Genomic DNA, 24766 nt, shown 5'->3' with positions numbered 1-24766 from the left:
CAGTAACAATAGACTGACACTGGACCAGGAATCTGGGATAATTGTCAGTGTCCTTTCTTGCCCCTACTCTGGGATATGGGATTGCTAAATCATTGACAATACACCCATCTGATGAAATTGGACCCATTGGGGCCACTAGAGTGAACGTGAACCCAGGAATGCACACCCAGGACTCCTTTGGCAGATAGCCACGGTCCTCTCTGAAGCAGCTCAGGGTTTTTCTTTGAAAACACAAAAGCAGAGACACACACAAAGGCCTGCTATGCTGGCAAGACTCCTCAGGTGCAGAGTAATGTTAGTAATGTCGGTTTTCACATTATCAAGGATGGTTTGACCCCCAATACCAACTCAACTCAAAGTCTTAAATTTTTCATGTTTTGTTTTCCAGATAGGGTCTCCCTGAACAGATCAGGCTGGCTTCAAACTCAAACCCTTCTGTCTTGGCTTAAGTGCTTGGATCAGAGGCATATGCCACTACACTAAGCTTTTCTCTCTCTCTCTCTCTCTCTCTCTCTCTCTCTCTCTCTCTCTCTCTCTCTCTCTCTCTCTCTCTTTTCTCAAGATAGGATTTCTCTGTATATCCCTGGCTGGCCTGGAACACAGAGATCCACATGCCTCTGCCTCCTAAGAGTTGGGATTAAAGGTGTGCACCACCACCCTGTCTTCTAACTCTTAATGAATATATTGTCCCCTTTACAATCTGTATCATTTACTTCTTTACCCAAGACTGTTCAAAAACATAAATAAAAAAAAGAGGGGTTGGAGAAATGGCAAAAGCACTGGCTGCTTTTCCAAAGGACCCAGGTTCAATTCCCAGCACCCACATGGCAGCTCACAATTGTCTGTAACTCCAGTTCCAGGGGATCTGGCATTCTCACACAGATACATACAGGCAAAACCCCTATGTACATAATAAATAAATCTTTAAAAATCAAACAAACAACAACAACAAAACAGAAACAAATCACACAAATACCTATATGGTACATTTATTTATGACATACCGTTAAAGATAAAGGTTGCCAGAAAGAAAAATCAAACACAGGCCAACAAAAAGTTGTCTAAACTTATTTAATGCTAAGAACACAGTTATTCAAGAAAACGTCAGTTAAGAAACAATATTGTTTAACTTTTAAATATGATTTTGATCCTAAAAAGCGGTGATTCAAAACACTAAGGGCGTCTGAGTGCAACACACACACACACACACACGATCAACCCTAAAACACATATGTAGTGTTGAGATATAATATTATAATAGTGCAAAAAGAAAAAAAAGTATGCATAGTGTTTAAACCAACAGGTGGCTTCTACAGAACACAAATAAAAATATCAATGTCTAGACTTAAACCCAGAGGTGTAAGAGGGATGGCTGGGGAATGTGGAACTTGGTGGAGCAGGTAGTCCTGCTGGCCTGGAGAGGGCTGGCTGAACATAGCAGTCACTGATAGGGGGGATAAAGTGCTATGTCCCTGACAGAAACCACGTTCATAGACGCTCTAGTAAAGCTTCCCGGACCGTAGCTGAGGTAGTGTTCTGAGAAGAGGGTTCTCCTGGACAGCACAGTCAGCATCTGGTTGAGTCGGGACCTGATGCCAGTGAAGTGAACCTGCCGCTCTTTACTCAAATTTCTGAAGGAGTCCCTCAGGCACAGATCCAGGTGGGGGGTGCCCAGACCCAAGTACTTGGGGTATCCAGGAGTGTGGAGGTCAGGGGCTGTTAGGGAGATATGAGAGCTGACAGAGCTAGCCAATGAGCCCTGGGAAGACATAGAAGAGGATGACCTCAGACTAGAAGATCTCGACACCGACATCCTGGATTCAGGTGACCCTTCTTTAGACTGGGCACCCTGAGGAAAGAAGCTCTCATCAGCTTCAGTCTGCGTGGTAGTGGACTTGGACCACACTGTGGCCTGGGAGCTTGCTGCCCTCGTGACTACTGTGGTTTGGATCCCAACACACGCCACACTGGAACTGGTTTGTGTTCCCACCTCACTCAGGCTTACTGCAGCCGTCTCTTCTGGCTCTGTTTGGGTAGCAGCATCAACCACCTTGCTATCCTCGAGTTGGTCCTTGTGGCTATAGAAATAGTCTTCATCACTGATGGTAGAAGCCTCGGAATCATGGCGCTTGGTTTTGGCTCTATCTTCTGGTGGCACTTCTGGGCCCAGGCTGGTCTTCTTGGGAGTACTAGAGAGTCTGGCCAGCCGCATGCGCAGCAGATTGCCCAGTGTGGGCTCCATCGACTGTGGCTTTCGGTCAGCCAGATGGTCAAACCTGCCACTGATCTGGAAGTTGGACAGGAGTTTGGAGCTGATGGGCTTTGACTGGGCATACAGGATCCGAAACTCCAGATCAAAATGTTCAACCACTTGGCCGGACAGAATTACCAAGTTACTGCTATTTAATTTGCCATCGGTCCATGTAAAACTGAAGGATTAAAAACACAAACAAGTAAAGATAAGGGATCTCGGTTTACTTATTCTCAGTAGCTGTCATATAAGAGTGGTAGCTGTGCTGTCTATGAAATAACAAATATGCATGTCGAAAACAAAGGAGGCTAATAGCTTAACTCTCTCTCTCTCTCTCCCCCTCTCTCTCTCTCTCTCTCTCTCTCTCTCTCTCTCTCTCTCACACACACACACACACACACACACACACACACACACACACACTCCTCAGGCTGTTTTATCCTAGGAGAAAGGTATACAATATTTAGGCCAGCAGCCTTTTTTTAAGGGTAGAGAATCAGCAGGAGATGCAAAAGTGGGAAGCTAGTGGCACTTTTTCCAGTTTCTCGGGTGGAGATGGCTACTCCACCAACACGCCAGTGCTCAGCACATTTTATAGCTGATTTGCTTGGTGCTCTTCCCTGTCCAGCACCTCTTCCTCCTCTTCTGAAAATAGAACCTACACTTGTCTCTACCCACAAAACCTTCCATGCACACACTCTAGTCTCAGTGTGGTCCAGAACAGCCAATGTCTGATCCCTGGAATTCATCCAAAGTGCATCTGTGACTCCTCAAGGGCCAAACGGGTTTTCAGAGATGTGTGTCCCTGCTTCAGGAGTCTCTCCCTTTGGGAAACAGCTGCTGCAGTTTGGGTCAGTAAGCAAGGGTCTCTGCCTTCAAAGGAAGAGGGTATCAAAGAATAAAGAGCAAGGCAGAAGTCAGGGACAGTGTTCTAATAAACATCCCCCAAGGCCGAGGGGAGCTACAGTTAGCTGCACCTTCTCACTCTAGCATTGTCTGCAGGCTGCTGTCTCACTCTGCACTCTGAGTTAGTCTCCTTACATTGAGCCAAAAGCAAGCAGCACTAATGGGAGACTCTGAAACTCAGTTTCAACTATTTCTTGCAACTAAGAACCGTGACTAATACACACGCTGCCTGATAACTGCTTCGGAGACCAGGAGTCTTTGGAATACCCATGATGGGGTAAGAGAATCAAAGAAGCTACCTAACCTTAGGGCTGTAGCGTGTCCCAACACACGGGAGTATCACTGTCATGGGTGGTAGGACAGTGCGTGTGTAGAGGGCAGTTTTCATGTTTATAGGTTTTCAAACAGCCAAAAACCATTCAGTCAAGTTTCATCGGTACAAATTAAATCCACTTTGGGGAATGTGTAAGTCCCCTTGGTATTTACAAGTGTCTCACAGAAGGAAGTCTCAAGAGCATGTTGTGCACAGTTCTGAACAATGGAGCTACTGTGTGAAAAGGAAGGGCACCCAGAGCTACTACCTCACCTGCCACAAAACCATGGCTGGCACGAATCCACCAAGGATGCACACTCTACAAAACTGGGTTTTGTTTTGTTTTGTTTTGTTTTTCCAAACTCTGTACCGGCACGTACCATTGGACAATGCAATAGAGAGATAGCCAAGCACACAGCATGACACGGTGTGAGTAAGAATGGTATAACTTCCAGAGATTAGCATTGCCAGCTGTTACCTCAACCCTTCATTCATCTTCCTGCTCTCCACCCAAAGATGCTACTGGCAAAGTGGGATTTTCCAAGTGGGCCTGGAATATGCCCAGTGCTTTCTAGACTAACGTACTCATTACAAGGCTTATAGCAACCTTACAGTTAAGTATAAATTAGTAGCTTCAGTCTGAAATGTCCTTACCTTCAAGTAAGTACAGTAGGTGGGGTCCAAGTCCCCGGGAAACCAGGATTTGAGGCCAATTAGCATCCAGTTTTTCCCCAAAGGCCTAGGCCAAGACTTGAATGCCGGAGTCTAACTGTAGAGTCTCAAGTTTTGTTTAACTTTTACCTTAGTTTTGTGGACCACAGGGAAAAGAAAGAGACTCTTATCCCATCTACATCCAACAAAAGATGACTATGATGAACCAACTCACACACACCCGCATACACACACACACACACACACACACACACACACACACACACGGGGGGGGGTGCTATCAGAAGGGTTCTTGTTGACAGGAGCAAGCATTTACTCCTCTACAGGGTCTGGACTAACTGGTGAGGCACTGTTCAAAACATACCTGTAAGAGCCTGTGGCCACCCGGACGCCGTCAATCAGTGTGAACTTTTCATGAACCTTCCCAACAACCTTTGTTCCTGACCTTGCATAGTAGATATTTCCTGTAATAGTCCGCACTGTCATCAGCTGTGGGGCAGGGAGTAGGAGGAAAAAATAAAATCAGAGACCAACACAGTGACACTGTCCAGCGGGCAGAGCTTCCTGCCCCCCAACTCAGTGACACTGTCCAGTGGGCTGAGCTTCCTGCTCCCCAACAGAGACACTGTCCAGCAGGCAGAGCTTCCTGCTCCCCAACACAGTGACACTGTCCAGCGGGCTGAGCTTCCTGCTCCCCAACACAGTGACACTGTCCAGCGGGCTGAGCTTCCTGCTCCCCAACTCAGTGACACTGTCCAGTGTGCTGAGCTTCCTGCTCCCCAACTCACCTGTTTGCAAGAGCTTAGCATAGGGTCACCACTGAGCACACATGATACACTAGTCAGGCACTGCTCAAGTAATGTTACTTCTGCATCTAGCCCATCTTTTCCTATGTAGAGAAGAGGTCTTTTATCATCCAGGCTGGCCTTGGACATGCAATCCCAAATGCTGGGATTACAGGCCTGCACCACCACACTTGGCTGATATTTAGAGATCCTTAACTCATGTGTGCATGTACTATAAAGAACATTTGCTTTTTGGAAGAAACCAATAGAATCCAAGTAATGATTATGAAACAAAAGCAGGGGAGATAAAATAATCAAAGAACATATGTTAGTAATGAATAACATTTGGTAAGGATTGAAAACTAAGCCGGCACTTCTCCTATTTCTTTGTCTCACTGCATCAATAAGGAATAATAGCCTACTTCACTTACTTCCACATTGGAAGGGGCTTCAAGCTGTAATCAGGTCAAGTCTCTAATACACCATGTGGGGATTAATCAGCCAGTTCACATCTCTTACAGGTACACAGTAACCAAAAAGGTACACTATGAACTCATGGACGCACAATTATTCCCATAGAGATGACACATACAAATGCATACATAACGGCATGCAAAATATGAAGACAATCTTGAGCAGAATAGAAGTTGTATATCACTATAAATCTTAAAGTGCTTGTCATGTAACCTCAACAGGCTAAGTTCAATCCCTGGAACCCACATAGAGATAGAAGGAGAGACCTGACACACAAAGTTGTCCTCTGACCTCATGTGCATTGCACACACATCACACACGATGATAATAATAAACTTTACATTTTAAGTAAATGTTTAGAATCATTTGAATCTTTTCTATTCTATAGAAACAGAGACCCTCTCCCATGCACCTCACTAGACAGCAGAGGTGCGAGGTGTACTTCTTGCCCTCAAAAACTAGAGAAAAAAGTAACTGATGACTGAAATCCTAAGCAAGACACCACATGAAGTAGAGGAGGGAGACCCAGCCACAGCGACTCCGTTCCTAACAGTTAGAGTAGACTATGACACAACCACACCTGGACACTCAGCAATAACACAAACACATTAAAAAGAGCAAGCTTTTGAAACATGTAACTTACATGGTGCTCAAAGACACTGAGCCAAGGGCTAAAAGCCAATCTCAGAAAGACACACACTGTAGGATGTGACAGAATGACAGACAGGAGTGACATGACCTCTGAGGTGAAGTATGAGGGTGATCTATGTGGTGGCAGAGCAACTTTCCTTCCTTCTTGACAAGATCTGTCTATGACGCCCTGGCTGGCCTCAGATTCTCGGATCCACTCTCTCTGTGATTAAAGGTGAGTACCGGCAGTTCTACCTTCATGTGCGTGGGCAACAAAGGGCACAGGGACACCAACACCACTTCCAGGCTCCAGCTCCAGACTGTCATACAGTGCAACAAACAAACGACTGGGAAGCCAGGTAAGGCATACATGGTACTCCTTGTGCTGTCTGCAGCTCTGCGATTCTGCCATTATTGCCAAATAAGACATTAAAATTAAAACCTAATGCCTGGACATACAATCATGTCTTTGTTATTCTTATCAAAATGCATAGGAACTGAACCACAGGGAGTAATAGGATAAATACAAATTTACAGAACAATGGCTAGTGTTCTCCACGAGTGTCCAATGTCAAACCACAAAGGTGGAGGTTAAGAGCCAGGGAGACTTCACTAGTGGGTGCAAGGTGCCCTGCTGGACTGGATCCTGGGCTGCAGAAGGGGCAATAGTGAAACAGAGCTGAGATTCAGAAGGTGCAGAGATAAGATGGTGCTAAATCTAGCTGACTTTTTGGGGGCTGGTGTAGTAATATGGAGCGGCGGCAGGGCTGCGTCCCCAAAACCCCAGCCGCTTGCCCGGCTAGCTTTACCCGAAATAATTACACAGACACTGTGTTCATTTAAACACTGCTCTGGCCCATTCCTATCTAGCCTCTTCTAGGCTAATTCTCACATCCCGATCAACCCATCTCTAATAATCTGTGTAGCACCGGTCTTACCGGGAAGATTCTAGCCTAAGTCCATCCTGGGTCGGAGCTTCATAGCGTGCGTCTTCCCTGGAGCAGGTAGCATGGCGTCTCTCTTGCGTCTGCTCCGGAGAGCAGAGCTGTGGAGTCTGACCTCACTTCCTCTTCCTCCCAGCGTTCTGTTCTGTTTACTCCACCCACCTAAGGGTGGGCCTATCCAATGGGCCTAGCAGTTTCTTTATTGCTTAGCCAATGAAATCAACAGATTGATATGACACTCCCACATCAGGCTGGGGGCTTAAGAGAGGGTTTCTTTGTGTAGTCCTGGCTGTCTTGGAACTCACTCTGTAGGCCACGCTGGCCCTGAACTCAGAGATCCGCCTGCCTCTGCCTCCCACATGCTGGAATTAAAGGCATGCGCCACCACCACTGCCCACTGAGGACAATGAGATAATAACTGAAAAATTTGGACACAGAACATTCAGAAATTCCTTCTATTACTGCTGCAGTTTCTTAAATCTTTAAAAAGATGATTTTTAAAAGATTTTAAATTATGAGTATCTATGTGTGAGTATGTGCACATGAGTGTGTCAGATACCCTGGAGTTAGAATTACATGTGCTTATGAGACATGCATGTTGGGACCCAAACTCAGGTATCCACCTCTATAACCATTCATAAATCTTAATTTCAAGGTAAAGTTTTTCTTTAAAAACTGGAATATTTCACAGATGAGCACATGATATTGGCTGGATGGAGTAGGTAAGTCAACACACAGTGAGCATAAACACAGCCTACCTGTAGGGTAGAGATGGCTGTATCCTATCCTTTAACATAGCTGAATGTCGTGGAAGCCTGTAATTGTGGACACAGCACTTCTGCACACCTGTCCATGAATATGCAGCCAGATTCTTGTAGACAGAGTGACTCAAAATACTGAACCAATCAGAGCCCAGGGTAGGAGGAGCCTCTGAGACATAGACCCACAACACAGAAAAGCCTAGGAGGGAAGCTGGTGCCTACCTAGGAAGGAGATAACCTACTATAAAGACAAACTGTCTTTAAACTCCCTGCAGAGGCTCTGGACCACCATGAAGGCAGCCGCCAACAAAGTCAGCAATCACTCCTGGGTTTCTGCCTTGTTGATGAAGCAGAGCAAATGGCTTTGTCACAGCTGGGACAGTTCTGTCATTGTTCTGCAGCTGAGACTCGGCCTAATTACCCAAGAGCACCTTGAAATTATACCCTGGCCCCTTCCACAAGAGCAGCTGTGGCCTAAATACCTGGATAGACGGCAGTGCTCTTTACCATGCCCAGCTGGCATCTTCCTTGGCCCTCCTGGACTTATATTCAAGCTGACTGCTGAGTCACACGGCAGCCCCATTTGAGTCTTAAAGCCCAATCCTACCTGTATCATGAATTGCCCTGTGGTACAAATGACAAGCTAGTAAAGACCTTATTCAGCAAACCTTGGTTTGCTTATTAGGAAAAGCAGTCAGCAGGCACTCTGGAGGAATGCTAAAGAGATGAAATTTTGTAAAAACCTATCTGTCTGTTTACAAGGCACTAAGTCAGGGCCTCTCACAGAGGCCTATAGGGGCAAAGGCTGACTTCTCTGCTGAATGCTGCATTCCTTGTGCCAAGAAGTGCCTGGCAGCATGAAGATGAAGTATGTGCTGACCTTCCCAAGTGGCTCCATTCTTTAGAACATGAATTCTATAACAAATGCCTCTCTTACCGCATTCCCAAAGAGACTAGGCCAGGGTCGTGGCCTTATATCGAGATACTGAATTATTCTCATGCCCAGAGAAAAGGACATAAAACCTGGTTCTGTCGTGAGCAGCAGTGGGTGACAAGCGACTGCACAAATGGGGTGAGAGGAAGGCAGACTGAGTCAAAGCCTGGGCCATGTTGTAGCTGTGGACTCCTGGGCTCTTGATCTCACCATTTCCTGATCCACAATCAGGACCACAACCTGACAGGGCCACCATTAGTGTGAGCGCTGTCACATCTGTCAGAGCAGTGAGCAGTGGCAGGCACAGAAGGAGAGCTCCAAGACAGTCTCTGTGGCTAAGAGCGGAGCCACCTGGAGCCATGGTGGCAGGTGGCAGCAGTCTCCAAGCACTGGCTTGGCTACGGCTGGTCTGTGCTCACTGCTGGGAAACCTGAGAGCAATTTTGCCTTTTTTTTTTTTACAATGGCTTAATGGAGATGTAATTCATGCATCACAAAATTCACCTGCTTAGTGTGCAAATCTACACTTTTATGGATACACAAAACCATTTCCACGGTTGTAGAACTTTCTCATTACCTGTACCCCTTTAGCTACAAACCTACCCAGCCCTCTATCACATGCCCCCAAACTTGATGTTAATCTACCTTTCTCTCTCTACAGATGACCCTGTTCTGGCCCTCGTATACATGGGATCATACTGCTTATGATCATTTCTGTATGACTTCCTACACTTACTATTTTGAAGGGTGAATACTGTTCTATTGTTTTGAAGAGCTAGTGTGTTGTTTATCCACTTATTAGCTGACAAAACTGCCAGCATCTATGAACAGATATGTCGCTGTGTGTCTTTCTCTCCTCTTGGGTAGTTACTGAGGAATGGAACTGCAAGGTCACGGCTGGTTGGTGTTCATTTTCTGAGACTTCAGTTTCCTCAGGTGTCAGTGAGGAAAACCACCACCACCACCACCACCACCACCACCACCACCACCACCACCACCACCACCACACTGTAGACCACGGGCACTCTGTCACATTGCTGACAGGGGAAATGGGAAATGGTGTCTCACAAACCTTTTCCTGCTCAGGATGAACTTTCAGATCCATGCACATGTCCAAAAAGTGGGAGAGCAGAGCCTGGTCCAGAAGGATGTACACAGCCACACCCCGTTTCCTACAAATCTCCTGTAGGTCTCTGAAGATGTCGATGTCTGAGAAAACGTCCATTACCACAGCAATCACCTATGAGATGAGGCAGGAAGAGAAGTAAGGAACTCAAACACCATCCTCACACACACTCCCTTCTTCAGCAGTGTGGGCCTCCCCTCAGCATCAGCTCTTTTCCACCCCAAAGACATCCAGGCACCCATATCTCACAAATCTTTGCTTGGCCCAGCCAGCTGACACTCCCCAGTGTCCCCCAGTCAACCTAGTCTACACTGGCAAACCTCTCATTTAAGTTCTGTGCAATCACTAAACCCCACCTTCCAGGATCAATTTGGACTGGCAAGTTGTCTAGGTTCTTAGACCAATACACTGGGTTCTGAATCACACTGCTTTCCCGGTCAGGCTTCAGATTCTATAGCTATATAGTTGATAAATAAAATCTTGGGGCTGGCAAGATGATTCAGCTAGCAAAGGCACACGTTACCAAACCAGATGACCTGTATTCAATACCCAGAACTCACTTGGTACGAGGAGAAAACCAGCTCCTGCAAGCTGTCGTCTGATCTCCACAAGTATGCCATACCACATGTGTACCAACACACAAATAAATAAATGCAAAGAAGAAAAAGTCACCTTGGATTCTCTAGAAAGCCCTTTTTGACTATTAATATTCAAGTCCACTTTTTTTTCTATTGTCTGATTTTGGATCATGGTCTGAGTACTTTTACCTTGTTTTAGAAAGACTCCATTTCATTACCAATTCATTTCTTGAAATGATCAGACAAAGCTTACAGCACCTCCACCCCATCTTCTGTTTCCAACACCGCACACTCCCCACCAGTCAGGACAAGAATGGAAACATTTTCTGAAGATTCTGACCTTTGGCTCAGCTCTGTTCTTTATTTTCCCCCCGACATGTGTGCCCTTGTTAAGAACTGATTTTTTTACAGTCAGCTCAGAACACAGCTAAGAGCCAATGCTCACCCATGTGTCCATTGTTTTGGATGTCTGCTTCCCAGGCTACAAAATAGGCCTGCTCTAAAACCTAAAGAACTGCACAAGGGCAGGGTCCAAGAGACCCCTGGTGTCTGCTCAACTGCCCATGTTACCAGTGTGGGCTGCAGCTACCTTGACAGCCATCACAAGGGAGATTTTGGTGGTCCCTGGCTTCCCTCCCTCATTTACAGAGGCTGCTATTTCAAGGGCCTGCAGAAACTCCTGGCAGGGAGGCAAGGTTGTAAAAACAGCTAGGCTTAGAACAAGTCCCTACAAAGCAAGTCAGGAAGCCAGCATCTGGGAGCTATTTTGCAATCGGGAGTGGTCAGGCTTCTCCATCTCCCAGCTTCAACAGTAAAAATCCCTTGTCTCTGAATCACATTAACCCTTTGGCTGAGCACTATGATTACTTTTAAATCTCACCTCCCCTTCCTTCTTCTGCCGCAGAGGCCCTCAAATGGAATGCATTCATCTCCATGGTGGAGATCTAGCCACAGTGGGTAACTGGCAGGCTTTACCCCTTAAGCATTTGTAGGGTTAAAAAGAAACACAGAAGCCAGGAATGGGGGCACAAGCGTATAATCCAAGCTTAGGAGGCTGAGGTCAGCCTAGATAAAGTGAAAGCCTATCTTAGGAAAAAACTAAGAGAGAGAGAGAGAAATGCAGAGACAAATGGGCAATGTTGCTACCTTTCTAACATGCCAGGGTTCCAGTCGCTCAGATGAATGACCCTGAAATGCCAGCTCCCAGAAGCAAGTGCCACCTGGGATGACCAAGTGTCTCTCTGGCTGCCTCCATCCCACTCCCTGCCTGACCTTCATAAAACCTCAACAGTGAGGGAAACAAAACAAGCAGCATTTTAGAACTGGTGGCATCTTCAGAAGCTTATTGGCTCTGATGGTTTTTATATGTTGTTGTGAGGGTTGTGCCCAACCTGTTCATTTGGGGCCTGTAGCAGGGTTTAAGGTAAAAGCCAGGACACAGAGCTCAGCATGGCCACTTGGTGCTTAATCTCTCTCAGCCATTGTGTCCTTGCCCTCTGGAAGGTTTGGATAACAAGAGCACAGACTGACAGGACTTCTGGGGTGGTTAAATGAGTGGAAGTGTGGAATGGGCTTAGCTCAGTGAGGCAGCTGGTGTCTGAGTCCACTGCAGGCTGACCCTACCTGGGCACAGAGATGGCTACACAGGGCTCACAGAATATGGGGTGAGGAAAGCAAAATGATGTGTCTGTAATCTGTAGGGAGCAGTAAGTCAGTTCCTATGTGAGGGCAGGCACCTATAGACACACAGAGAGGAGGGAGGCTTCCTGGAAGAGGTAATATCTGAGCTGAACTACAGACAAGAACAAGAAACGGAGCCAGGCCTGGCTGCACAGATCTGTAATCTCAACTCCTTGGAAAGTTGAGGCAGGAAGATCCCATGTTCAAGGCCTGCCTGGGACAAGAGGCCATTGGAGAAGTGAAGGGCTGTCGGACAGGAAACCACGTGATGACAGAAGAGGATGGGAAGGACGGGGTGCATACCAGTGCAGCTGGAATGTACAGTATGCAGGAAAGGGAGCCATGGAACGTGACTGGCAAAGAGGGATAGTAGAAGGCTATGGAATCCATGTCAGTCCTTCTTAGCCCACACTGCCTTCATAGGCAGAATAGAGAGAAAGATGAATCCAGAAGAGACAGGTGCAGGGAGAGATGCTGCCGCAGAACCTACTTCCTCCATCCAACTCAGGACTAGGAACCTCTATGCCTGCAACCCAGTGGGGGATGGGCATCTTTGAGTCTAACAAATTTCTGCAGCTCTTTTGCAGGACTAGGGACTGAAAAAGGAAAGCCCCAGCCAGAAGCTCTGAGGCTACAGGGGAGCAGAAGGAGCCACGGGAAAGCTCAGCAATGGGCACAGGGTCACAGAAATACATACAAGCTGGTGAGAGATCCTTGAGCCTGACTCAAAGGTAGCAGTAAAATTTTCATAGAGTGCACTTGACTCCAAGGTACAAGAATTGGAATAGAAATCCTGGAGAAAGGCAAGAGAAAACTAGGCAGACCTGTTGGCCTCTCTGAAGGTCAGTGGAGCCATCTGTGAGCTGTATACAGCTAGGTGATGGGCTGGTCCCCAGGGTGAGAACCTAGTCAAATGGGAAAGGAGAACCCAGATGATGCAGAGTGATGGGCAATGAACATACCCTAGGGGCTACTGAAACAGGGACTAGAAACCCAGCCAAGCTGGCAGGGTTGGAGAGGGCCACCAGAGGCAGAATGGGAGCAGGGCCCAGAGCACAAAGCCTGCCAAACAGTTCTGATTGCCCAATTAATAAAACAGGTGTACAAGCAACACTTTTGTTAGCTAATGAGTCGTAATTTGCAATTTGGTTCATCTTTGGTTTTAAAGCCTTAACCTTTCCCACAGGCTAAATATGAAGGCCTGTCTGACTCAGGGTATCTGAGGGTGACAGATGCTTTCCTTTCCCAACATCCAGCACATCCTCCTTTCTTACTAAAGTAGGAAGCCTTGAAGACTTGCCTTAGCAAAAGCCCAGCACTCCTGTGACAGCCTTCAACAGGAAGGCTCTCCCTCCTTCAAAGCCTGCCCTCCCCAGACCCTTCTGCTTACCCCCTCCAGCCCTGCCTTCAGACACCCAAGTCCTACACAGCTGGAACAGGCCTGCAGCTTCTCACCTCTTAGAAGAGACAGTCCTTTACAGACTGCACCAGTCTAGTCCTGTTTTCCAGGTGGACACATCCACTTGGAAGAGTGGACATTTCCACAGCAAAAGTCAAACTAATTAAGGTGTATTGTTTTCCCAGGATTTATGGGCTGGTGTCAGATTGCCAGGCGGTGGGTTCAAGTCTGCGGGTAACGGCAGTCATGCACTTGGCCTAAGTGCTCTTGCTGCAGACTGCTGAGCACAGGCAGAACACCTGGACTAGGAAGGCAGTACAGACGTCTGCCATTGAATCTACTCTCCCTTTAGGGGGTGTCTAGCCCACCCCCACAAAGTGCCCACAGCCACCCTAGGCACCACCTCTCTAAGCCTGAGTTGCATGGACCCAGCCCCTTCTCTCAGAGTTAGAAGTGTGGTAATTTCCAAGAGTCTATTTTAGGGTCACACCTATACTCCAGATACCCATGGAGGAAGCACCCAGCTGGCCAGAAGCTGGGGAAGAGGGATGTTGATTCCACATTACCTGTGCTTCCTCAAGTCACATCTGGAAAGGTCACCCATGTGTCTGTCCAGTCCCCCATCTTCAGCTTGAGTAACCAACCACAAGCCTATCTATCAGTTCCTTAGAAGAACCCCCTGCAGATTTTCACCAACACCCACATGTCTGAAGAACAGAGATCACAGGTGTCTGCCTCAGAAAACGTGTAGAGCCCAGACACCACTCATTAGGCAGAACTGGAATCTCTACCTCTGCCATTTAGCCCAAAACCTCAAGAAGATCTCTATAGAGATTCCAAAGCCCTATTAACCATCATCCCCAGCTTGGAAAGGCTAGATAATGGGTTCAAGGGTTCAGTGCAAGGGCTGAAATGTCAACCCAAGTCTGTGTGCCACCAAAGCCTACCATTAGAAGCACGCTGAGTTAAACACTGCTTCAGACAAGTCTAATGTGGGGATCTCATAATTATTAAGAACTTGCAGTAATCCTGGGGGATGGGGGGATAGTAGAGGATCCCACATGGGCACAAGTCCACCACGAAGGACAACTTGAAACAACACGACTGTCAAGGAAGTTCACAACTCCCCAGCATGCCGAGAAAGCACCCTCTCTCTTCTGCAGTTCTGCTGATAAAGCCAGAGCTAGACTGAATAGGGGACCATGTGAAGCTCAGCTCTCATGTAAATGTGCTGCAAAACCAACCTGGACTTCCACTCTGCAGAATCAGGCATGCTGTACATGTTAGGTTGTACTGGCTTCTAGAATATGCAAATAACCTTTGCATAAAATCTCAAGCCCTTTGGTGGTGATTCAGCCAATGAGAGAACCCACACACAGAAAAACCTCAGTGGCAGCTACCCATAGTATTAATTCTGATTCTGCCATTATGCCTGGACAAGACATTTCACCTGAGGTTCGGGGTCCTTGAAACAAAGCCTGCTCTACTGTCACACACCCTTGATCCAGGCTGCTCAGGGCTCTGACCAGGCACACACACAGCCTGAAGGGACCACTCATGGCCAGTCATTCCTGTTCTCATTCTCGCAGGAAGCACATGTCAATCACCCCTTTCCTGTGTGCCTCAATTTCCCTTCCTTCCCACCCAAGAGTCATAAAGGCAGATCAGGCGTACAGAATGTTTGGAATTCAGCCAAAGCCTTGTATACATTCAGCAGTGTGTCAGCCTAGATAGCCTGGAAGCCTGGCCACCGAATTCCCTATGCTAAGCACATCACCATCAATCACCTACAGAGTCTCTTGCTAAAGATATCAAACATACTGTTTCCCCTTTGGGTTTCATGTTTTGTTTTGAGATAGGTTTTGGTATTAGCTCAGGCTAGTCACAAATTGAATTTGCTCCTGCTTTAGCTAATTACAGGCAGGAGCCACCACTTGCTACATGTTTTAATGGGACTGAAAATGCTCATTGAGATTAAAAATAAAAATTCTTTGAAGCACAGTGGTAGTAGTGCACACTTTAATCCCAGCAGAGGCAGAGGCAGGCAGATCTCTGAGTTCAAGGACAGCCTGATCTCTACAGGAGTTCCAGGAAAACCAGGGCTACACAGAGAAACCCTGTCTCAGAAAGATACACATGCATTCTTTGGAAAAACTGCTTTGATATAATCTTCTGGGTTGAAAAAACAAGAGAATGCAATTTCTATGGCAAAAGTTAAACTTAGTATGTACTGTTTCCCCAGGATTTATAGGCTGGTGTCAGATTGCCAATGTGGTGGGTTCGAATTTACAGAGAGTGGTACTCATGGCACAGCGCCTCTCTTGGAGGTCAGCAGGGCAGGAACCAATTATTCACTCAACTCCACTTGGCACTATTGTTCCAGCCTGAGAAACAGTGGGAAAACCATGCAGTTATCGTTCTTGTTCTTTTTTGGGGGGGGGGGGGGTAGGGGTAAGGTGTGGGGTGAGGAGGGGTTATTTTTCAGTTCTAAGTTTTTGTTTTTTTTGATTTTCGAGACAGGGTTTCTCCGTAGCTTTTTTGGTTCGTGTCCTGGAACTAGTTCTAAGTTTCTAACTGTATAAAGCATTTTCCTGTTCCAAAATGAAATCTATAAAACAAGGCATGTTCCCTCCTGTTTTTCCTTTCCTTCTCTCTCCACTAAGGTAATAACTCCAGTTATTAGTTTTTGGGTTATTCTTCCATTTTTCATATAAACAAGTATATGTAAGAACACAGAGCATGTGTGTTCAATCCAGCCACAGATGAAAGGCTGCACAGTGACACACGCTGCTCTGGACAGTGTTGTCCATGAGAACTTGGGATGACAGAAGAATTAAGTTTTTAATTTAGCTTCAATTATACAGACTTAAATGACCACATGTAGTTAACGGCACACAAATAGGTCTACGCAGCTCTAAACACTTTGAATCAGAGTATAGAGCTTGCCCTCATTTGTCTTGAAAGCCACAGGGTCCTCCATGGTGTACACATACTAATTTCTTCCCCAGTGTGATATGCTGGGCCTTTGGTATGACCAGAGCTACAACAATCAGTACACCTCTACTCCTGTTTTAGCCACTGTTTCTAGGGAACAGACACAAAAGCGGAACAATTAGGTCAATGGAGAAAACAACAGAAACTTCTCTAGAGGCTGATATCACTGACATCAGGACCTCCTTTGCTTGTTTTTTCAAGACAAGGTCCTACTGTATGCTCAGGCTAACCTCCAATTCTGCTGTCTCAGCCCTCCAGAGCTAGGAAAACAGGTATGTACCACTCTACCCCACACATCAAGGCTGTTTAAGGCCAGTATAGCCACTATATTGTTTGTATGATCTTTTTCTTTTTCTGAGAGAAATAAACCCATATATAAATGGCTCAGAGAATAATCCTGTAGCTTTCTTCCTGACGGATGGATGTTTAATAAAAAGAATAAAGTCAAGCATGGTGACATTCAGGAGGCAGAAGTAAGTGGATTTCTGTGAGTTCAAGACCAGTCTGGTCTACATGACAAGTTCCAGGCCAGTCATGACTACAAAGTGAGACATTGTCTCAAATACCCTTCCCAAAATTAATAAAAATAAACAAATGAAATGGCAGACAGAAAGAATAGTGTGTATGGAATTATGGAACTATTGTTTAATGGTGGCATTCAATACATTCACAATGTTGTTCAACCATTGCTGCTGTTTCTAAACTTTTTGCCAGCAAAGCAGAAATTCCAACTATTAAGCAGTAACTCATTGCTGTCCCTTCTGCAGACAAGTTTTGAAGGTCATGGGGAAGAGAGAGATGCTACTATTGTCTAGTAAGTGGGGACAGGATGCTCAGTGTCTAACAGTGAACAGGACAGTGCCCCCAGGACAAAAACCATCCACTCCAAACGCCAATAGTGGAGAGGCTGAGAAAACCTGTCAGGCTGATCCAAGCATCTGGAACAGGAACTGATCCCACAGCACAGGTTCTATCGTAACACAGGGGAGGGTTGAGCAAGCTCAGGAGAGTTCAATCCTTCAGAACATCCTCATACGTGCCAGGGACGTCCAGCAGATTCCTCAGCTACTATTCCTCCTTGCTGGACTCTTCCACGATGCAAAGAGTGCCACCACTAATGCTCTGGTCATCAAAAGGATGCCCAAAGGTGTGGTCACCGCAAAAGTGGCCTCTTTGGAAGAAAAGCATAGAAGGAATGGCAGCTAGTAAGCACGACAAGTATGACTGTGACATCCGGGAGGGTGAGCATGGCCTATGAACTCCCATCCGTAGGCCGGGATATCTGGATACCAGATATTACTGCATGGGAGGCTGAGGCAGGAGGATCTCAAATCCAAGGCCAGATTGGGCCACACATCAAAACTATCTCAAAAGGAGGGAGTAGAGTAGGGGGAGAAGGCGGGGAGGTAGAACGAAGAACAAACAGCACCCTGGGATAGCTGAACAAGCACATCAGAAACGTCCAACAGGGCACACTTCCAGATCATAGCTCTGTCAACCACTAGTTGGCAAAAGAATTGCCTAAATTACTTAGTTTACCTTCCCACCTCTCCATCCCTCTCCGCCAAAAAGCATGAGACTAAATGAACAAAAGAGAAAAATTAATGAGCACCTACTATATGTCAGATGCCCAGGGGAGTCTATGTGGTCAGAGAGCTGCTGGAAAACCCATCCCTGAGCCATCCATTCAGACAGATAGTCCTGACATTTGGTGAGTGCCCCTGCCATCCGATGCTGTATGCCGATCATAGAACCTGGCATCTAGGCTCCTCCCAACCCACCACAGAGAATGCAGGCTGGTGCTCAGATCTCCTCACTGAGGGCAAATAATGCTGCAGGGAGCAAGCAACTAGATCCAACCCCAGTTCAGGGCAGCCTGGCCTCCACCTCTGGGCTCACTACATGGGACCCTCCACACAGAATTCACATTTCCTTCATTCACCCACAAGATTTCTATATTCTTTTCAGATACTAGAAATACATGGTTGGGTCTATCCTGCCCAAGACAGGTAAAATGCATAAAAATTTATAAAATCTAAACACCAGGGACCTACATTGTCTTGAGGTCATGAACCACCTCCCCCATTTGGTCTCTGCTACTTTGATTCTTCCTCCCCTTAAAACAGGCCAACCCAGTCTTCTTTTTTTTACAACTAAAACAAACATTTATTTATTCATTAATTCATTCATTCATTCGTTTATTTATATGTGTCACTGCTCACAGGTGGAGGTCAGGCTGTCTGGCCTGGAGGCCAGCATCTGCTGAAGCGACTCCTTGGTCCCGGTCACCCGCCTTCTAAAACAGACAGCTCTTGCTAGAGTCTTTCCTGTTTGTAAGACATGCAAATGGGAACTAAAAGCACTAATATCCAGAAAACTATTTAAAACCTCCAGCCTGCTGGGAAGCAGGGAGGATGAGGAGGGTAGAGATTAAATGTGGGTCCTGTATGTGGCATGACGGCACATCAAAGCCCTCAAGAAGCTGAGACAGGAGGACAGTTAGTTTAATGCTGGCCTCATTTTACATAGACCCCCATCTCCAAAAAGAAAAACAAAGCAAGCAAGCACTGTGTGGACCTAGGAGCCAGGCAGAGTTCAGGCCCTGAACCCAGCCCTGCCTCACAGTAGTCTCTGACAAGCTACCTGACCTAGATGCGCCTGCTCTGTCCCAAGTCAGCCTCCTCAGCCACTGGAAAGACTGCAAGGTAATCTGGTAAAGACTCAATTAGAGCCGCCATCTAACGATGGCAAACAGATCAGACACCCAAAAACACCAGACATGCCCCATCAGTCCTCCCTGTCACGGGGAATGCACTTCAAAGGACATGGCCAAAGTGACACAGCCACTCCCAGGTACCCATGCACGTCTTTACAGGTGGGAGCATTTATTAGACAGTCAGCAAATCAGCCCTCTAATCCCTCTGTGTACCCATCCACCTGGGGACAGGACACCTTCTCCCCACAGGGCACAGTAGTTAATAGGGTCGGAATCTGCCTTCGGCAGAGTCCTGGCTCCATCACTCCCTAGAGGCGACCTAGCCTCTCCACACTTCAGGTCATCTTCTGTAAAGTGGACAGAATAGTCACAACTACTTCAAGATTACTAGAAATACTATCTGGCAAAGAGGAAGCAAACTTTTTTGTTTTGACACAAGGTCTCCATACGTAGCTTTGGTGGGCCTGGAGCTTACAATGTAGGATCAAGCTGCCCTCAAACTCAGAGAGATCTGCTTGCCTCTGCCTGCTGAGATTAAAAGGGTGTGCCACAACGCCCAGCTGAGCAAACAATCTTTATTGACTGACTTTTTTTCTTTTCTCTTTTTTTAAAAATTTTATTTGATTTTTTTTTTAATTTATTTGGTTTCTGTGAGATGGGGTTTCTCTGTGTGAAAGCCCTGGCTGTCCTGGAACTCCCTTTGTAGAGCAGGATGACGTCAAACTCAAGAGATCCACCTGCCTCTGCCTCCTGAGTGCTAAGATTAAGGGTGTAGAACACCACTACCAGGCCAACTAATTTTTTTTTTTAAAGAGATGGTCTCTGAACTTCAGATTCATGACGCCTCAAATTAAAACTAACTCATTTCCACAACGCTCAGTCTCCCCCTTATTTTCCTTCCTGTATTCCAGTGCGGTAGCATCACTGCCTGCTCAAACTAAGAGGTCTCGGCCCCAGCCAGCTTGGTGGCACACATCCTCAATCCCAGCACTCCAAGGCAGAGGCAGGCTGATCTCTGAGAACTGGGAGGCAGAGGTATCAACCGCCTTCATTTGTATTTTCTCCCCCTGGCCCCTCTGTGTGCTTGAAGCCAGGACCTCAAGCATGCTAAGACAAGCGCTCTATGGCTGGGCTACACCTCCAGTCTCCCTCACTGTCCATATACCTTCTTCTCTCGCTTTTCTATGCCAGCTCATCATACCTCAAACAAGTCTGCCTGTGACTCTCTTCCTGCCCACCCTGCCTTAATGCAGGCTCTTTTCTCTTACAAAGGTATCTCTGGCCTCCCTGCAACCTCGGCCCTCTGAAACCCACACTTCTACTAGCCAGACTTACTGCTAGGAACAGCGATACGATCAGCATTCTCCACTGTGGGTCTAGTCCCTATCCTCTCCATCAGCTAGTTCCACCCTTCCTTCTGGGTCCGACTAAGTCACCACCATTCCAAATTTTCTTCTAGCCCCTTACTCATTGCCTGTAGCAATATCCCCATCCTGCCACAAGCTAAGAACAAGTTATGGACCACACCTCTTCCCCTGTGGCCTCAGCCCTGGCAGTGTGACAATCTGGAGGTTCTGTGTAAACATGACATTCGGCATATACACTGAAAATGCTCGTTGGATTTAAAGTGACAGACCACCTTCCTCAGTAGCACCGCCCAGCTTCCAAATATAGAATCTAGGAGAGGGTGTAAAAGGAACTAGGTAGAGGGGAAAGCAGGTCTTAACCAGGAATGTTTCCCAGATTGCCTGAAAGATAGGGACTATCAGCTGCAGCCAGATCCCTTTTAAGGCAAGTTTTTCTTCTGACCTCTAACTCTGGTGCCCCTTCACCCAAGCTGAGCAAAGGTTAGAGCAACCCACATCTCTGCCCTTCCTGGAGACCAGGTCTGTCCTTTCCAAGGTGTCCCAGGAGCTCAAGTTCTCCTCCCAGAGGAGAGTTTCGGGCATGCACACTTGGTCCAAAAGTACACCTCTTCCAAAAGCTTAAAAGTTTTGTACTGAACCCACAAGTAAAACAAGTCAAACAGAACCTCAGCCCACTCAAATTTCCATAAGCTTTGACACTAATCTAGCCACAGCCATACCACTCCCCAAACAGCAAAGCACTGGGTCACCCACCTACCCTCTATCACTGCATCCCCGCCAGTCAGGTAAAAAACCAGGATCCGAACATTGGCTTCAGCGCTAGGAAGGCTGAGGCAGGAGGACTGCCTGGAACTGAGGCCAGCTTTGGGCTACTTAGTGAGCTCCAGGTAAGCCTGGGCTAAAGACCTTGTCTTGAAAACGAGAACAAAACAAAACAACAAAAATCCAGAACACAGGTTTGCTCCTAGACTTGGCAATTTCAACCTGATCTTTACCTTGACATATAGTAGTACCAGGCCTACCAAGTCTGGACATGGTCTGGGGCTTTGCCTACTATGTTCCTGGCACAGCAAAAGAAGTCTGTGAACTGAGCAGTGTTTCCAGCCTGCAAATTTATAGCCACACCCTCCCGAGTGCAGCCATCTTCCTCCCTAATCCCACTGCAGAGGCTTCAGTGGGGCAGGCCAGACTCTTTCCTCCCCACCTCCACCAGGCCCTCGGTGGACATTAGCTAAGATTAAAAAAAAAAAAACAACAACAACCAAAAAAAAACTGTAAAGAGAGGTTTAGCTTATGTAGAAGTATTTGCATTTTGGGTTAAAACTACCGGGAACAGCCCCAGACATAGGGGGAAGGGATGTGGCTCTCCCACCAGACTCACTCACAGAAGGGTCAGAAGTCAAAGGCCTGGGATAGAATTTATCCGTCTACGACATTAAGACGCGTGGGAGTTAAGTGGCACTAACAGATTCTCAATGGTCTCTGGGAACGATCTTCTGGGTAAAGCGACTCTTTAGTAATGCGTGTCTTAAGAAGCTCCTGACAGTGGAATCTAGTTGTCAGCTAACGTCCCGGGAATTCTGCAATCCACTTTGGTCTAAACTTAACAGTCGCGACTGGGCCCTGATCCAGGGGTACGGATATTAGGGCTCAGAACTATGAACGACTCCAGCTTCTGAAGGCCGAAGTTCCTCCCCTACTCCGGCGTTGAGCTGCAAAGCAGGCGAGTGGGGGACCTCAGGGAAGGGTGGAGGGGGCGCTCACCTCTCGGGCGGAGCGCAGCTGCTGGCGCAGCGCATCCTTGCAGCCGTACGGGCCGCCCGCGCCAGCGCCGCGGGGCTGGAAATGCGCCTCGACGCGCGTGGCACCGCGGTAAGCGCCCCGGTAGAAGGCGGGCCAGCCCAGCTCCAAGGCCGGCGGCTCCAGGTCCGACTGCTCGGGAAAGTAGGTGCCCGACGAGCAGTCGTGTGAGGAGCCGAACGAGTCCTCGGCCACCGCCGCGCCATCCTCGCCCGGCCGCTCGGCGGCGCCCAGGACCGCGCGCACCTCATCGGCGTTGAGGAAGCGGCCCAGCCGCTCGCGCCTAAGGAAGGCGGCCCAGGCTTCGGGGCCACCGGCCAGCAGCTGCTCGAGAGCCAGGCGCCGCGCCTCGCTGAACAGCTCGGCGGGGTTGGGCGGTCCGCACGGCGACAGGCAGGCCGCGGGAAGCTCGTCCAACAGCTCACAGTGAGCAGCCATGGCAGCGCTCGGCGAGGGTCCACTGAAGTGCGACGGTCGCCTGAGATTTTTATAGGCACCTTTGAATCAAACCAGCCCGCGCTATTGGCTCGGCGCCCCGCCCCTGATCTCCCATTGGCTGCCTGCCTTCTAGGCAACTTGCAGACCCCGCCCCCTTATTGCTATTGGCTTCTCTCTGAGGACGGAGCCGCCCATTGCCTGCTCTCACTGCTCGGTGGCTGAGGGAAATTTAAATCGGAGCTTACCCCGCCCTTGCTGTCCTAGAACGGTCCCAGCCTTAGACGGGACCCGGAGCTGTCCCTGCGCGCCCCCTGCCGGCTTCCCCACCAGAGGCCCGGGACCAGAGACTCGGACTTGCTCCTGGACATGCTTCGGTGTGGTCAACTATATTGCCATTCCACCCTGCATCTATTTATTCATTAAAAACAAAAAACGGAGACTGAAGAGATGGTTCGGCAGCTAAGAGCACTTCTGGAAGATTTGAGTTTGACTCTCACCTTACTTGGTGGCTCATAACTACCTGTAATTGCTCCATCGGTTCCGATGCCCTTTCTGGTATCCACGGATACTGTATGCATACGTGGTGCACAAATAAATGTTTTTCCAGTGGGGCAAAACCCGGGGTAGTGGCACACTCCTAGCACATGGGAGGTTGGGGCAGGAGGAGCTGGAGTTCAAAGCCATCTTGTGCTGCATGCCAAATGCAAGCTCATCCCAACTACGTAAGACCTTGGGAACATACACATATATATCTATATACATATGTGCATACATAAATGCACACACATATGCATCTATACACTAATCCATTGTGGTATCCGCTCCTTCACTGATGGCCTTCCTTTCTTTCCCCACCACTTCATACTTTTTTACCCAGCAACACCTCAGTCCCACTTTCCACTTGCACCCAGACAGCCATAGAAATAGAATGAGGAAAGGGTGGGATCATGCTTGTAGACTAATTGTACCTCACTTTGTTGCCCAGACAGGCCTTGAATTCTTGATCTTCCTGCCTCCGCCCCCCAAGGACTGGGATTACAGAGGCATACCACCATGCTCTCCTCAATATCGTCACCTTTTTAGAAAATATGTTTGTGTGTCTATACGGGGGTCAGGAAGGTATGCGTGTGAGCCCAGGTGCCCCGGAGGTTGGAAGTGTCAAATTCCCCCAGAGCTGGGGTTTCAAGTGTTTACAAGCTACACATGGACGTTGGGAACCCAGCTTGGGTCTTCTGCAAAAGCAATGTATACTCTTAACCACTGAGCCATCTCTCCAGTCCTTCATCTTAAGATAACCATTTCTTGGCTGTAGATTCCTTCATTCCTGCAGCCTAGAACCTCAAATGAGTGGCCTGGACTTGATGTCTTCAGTTTCCTGTTTTGTCCTCTACTCTCTCAAGCAAGTTCATGCAACAAGTGTGGTACCAAAGCCTCTGCCAGGGGTCACCCCAAGTTTCCACTGGGCCAAATCCAGCAGACAACTTTGCGCAAAGAAGAAAGCATTAGGGCCACTACAAAGCTTTATAAAATGTGGTCTTTGTCTCTTGAGACAAGGTCTCATGTAGCCTAGTCTGGCCTCAAACTCACCTTGTAGCTGAGGATGACCTTGCCTGTCTAATCCTCCGCCTCCACCTCAGTAAACTTAAAACAGATGGATGCTGCTGTTAGGACACCCTCTCCTTCTCTCCATCCTTTCCCAGCCCCCAACCTACTCAAGCCCAAGGGTGAGGCCGTCAGTGTGTCCCCACTCTGGCATCCCGTGGCCAGAATCCTACAAGAGGGCCACACCCTTCACAACATCAACTCTTGCATGTAATAAGGACAGGGGCTCTGGCTTGGGGTTGTACAACCGTATGGTGTGTCTTTGCCTCTATTTCCTGGGTTAAAAGTGAGAACCAGAGTTTTGTCCACAGTCCTGTTGACTGAGGTAGAGCACTGTTCTTCACTATAAGCCCAGTGGGGATCATGGGAAGGCCCACGACAAGCCAGTGGATCCCGA

The 24766-nt window shown here is 47.7% G+C and overlaps 1 protein-coding gene across 2 annotated transcripts; it reads right to left on the bottom strand.

Moving 5' to 3' along the window:
- Positions 1–981: 981 nt before the first annotated feature.
- Fam83d (family with sequence similarity 83 member D) lies at positions 982–22821 on the bottom strand. Of its 2 annotated transcripts, XM_075962890.1 has the most exons (4): positions 22294–22805; positions 9742–9909; positions 4507–4631; positions 982–2429 (listed from the first exon to the last, which is right to left on the bottom strand). In XM_075962890.1, the coding sequence occupies exons 1-4, from the start codon at positions 22765–22767 to the stop codon at positions 1442–1444; spliced, it is 1755 nt and encodes a 584-aa protein (XP_075819005.1). In that variant the 5' UTR covers positions 22768–22805; the 3' UTR covers positions 982–1441. The 2 variants fall into 2 exon arrangements, with proteins under 2 accessions (XP_075819005.1, XP_075819006.1); XM_075962891.1 differs by lacking the exon at positions 982–2429 and having other exon boundaries at positions 4514–4631; positions 9738–9909; positions 22294–22821.
- Between the last annotated feature and the right edge of the window lie 1945 nt (positions 22822–24766).

Source organism: Microtus pennsylvanicus, chromosome 2 (genome assembly GCF_037038515.1).
Source record: "Microtus pennsylvanicus isolate mMicPen1 chromosome 2, mMicPen1.hap1, whole genome shotgun sequence".
Classification (NCBI taxonomy): domain Eukaryota; kingdom Metazoa; phylum Chordata; class Mammalia; order Rodentia; family Cricetidae; genus Microtus; species Microtus pennsylvanicus.
The sequence above is the reverse complement of the archived record's forward strand: the minus strand, read 5'-3'. Positions and strand labels throughout refer to the sequence as shown.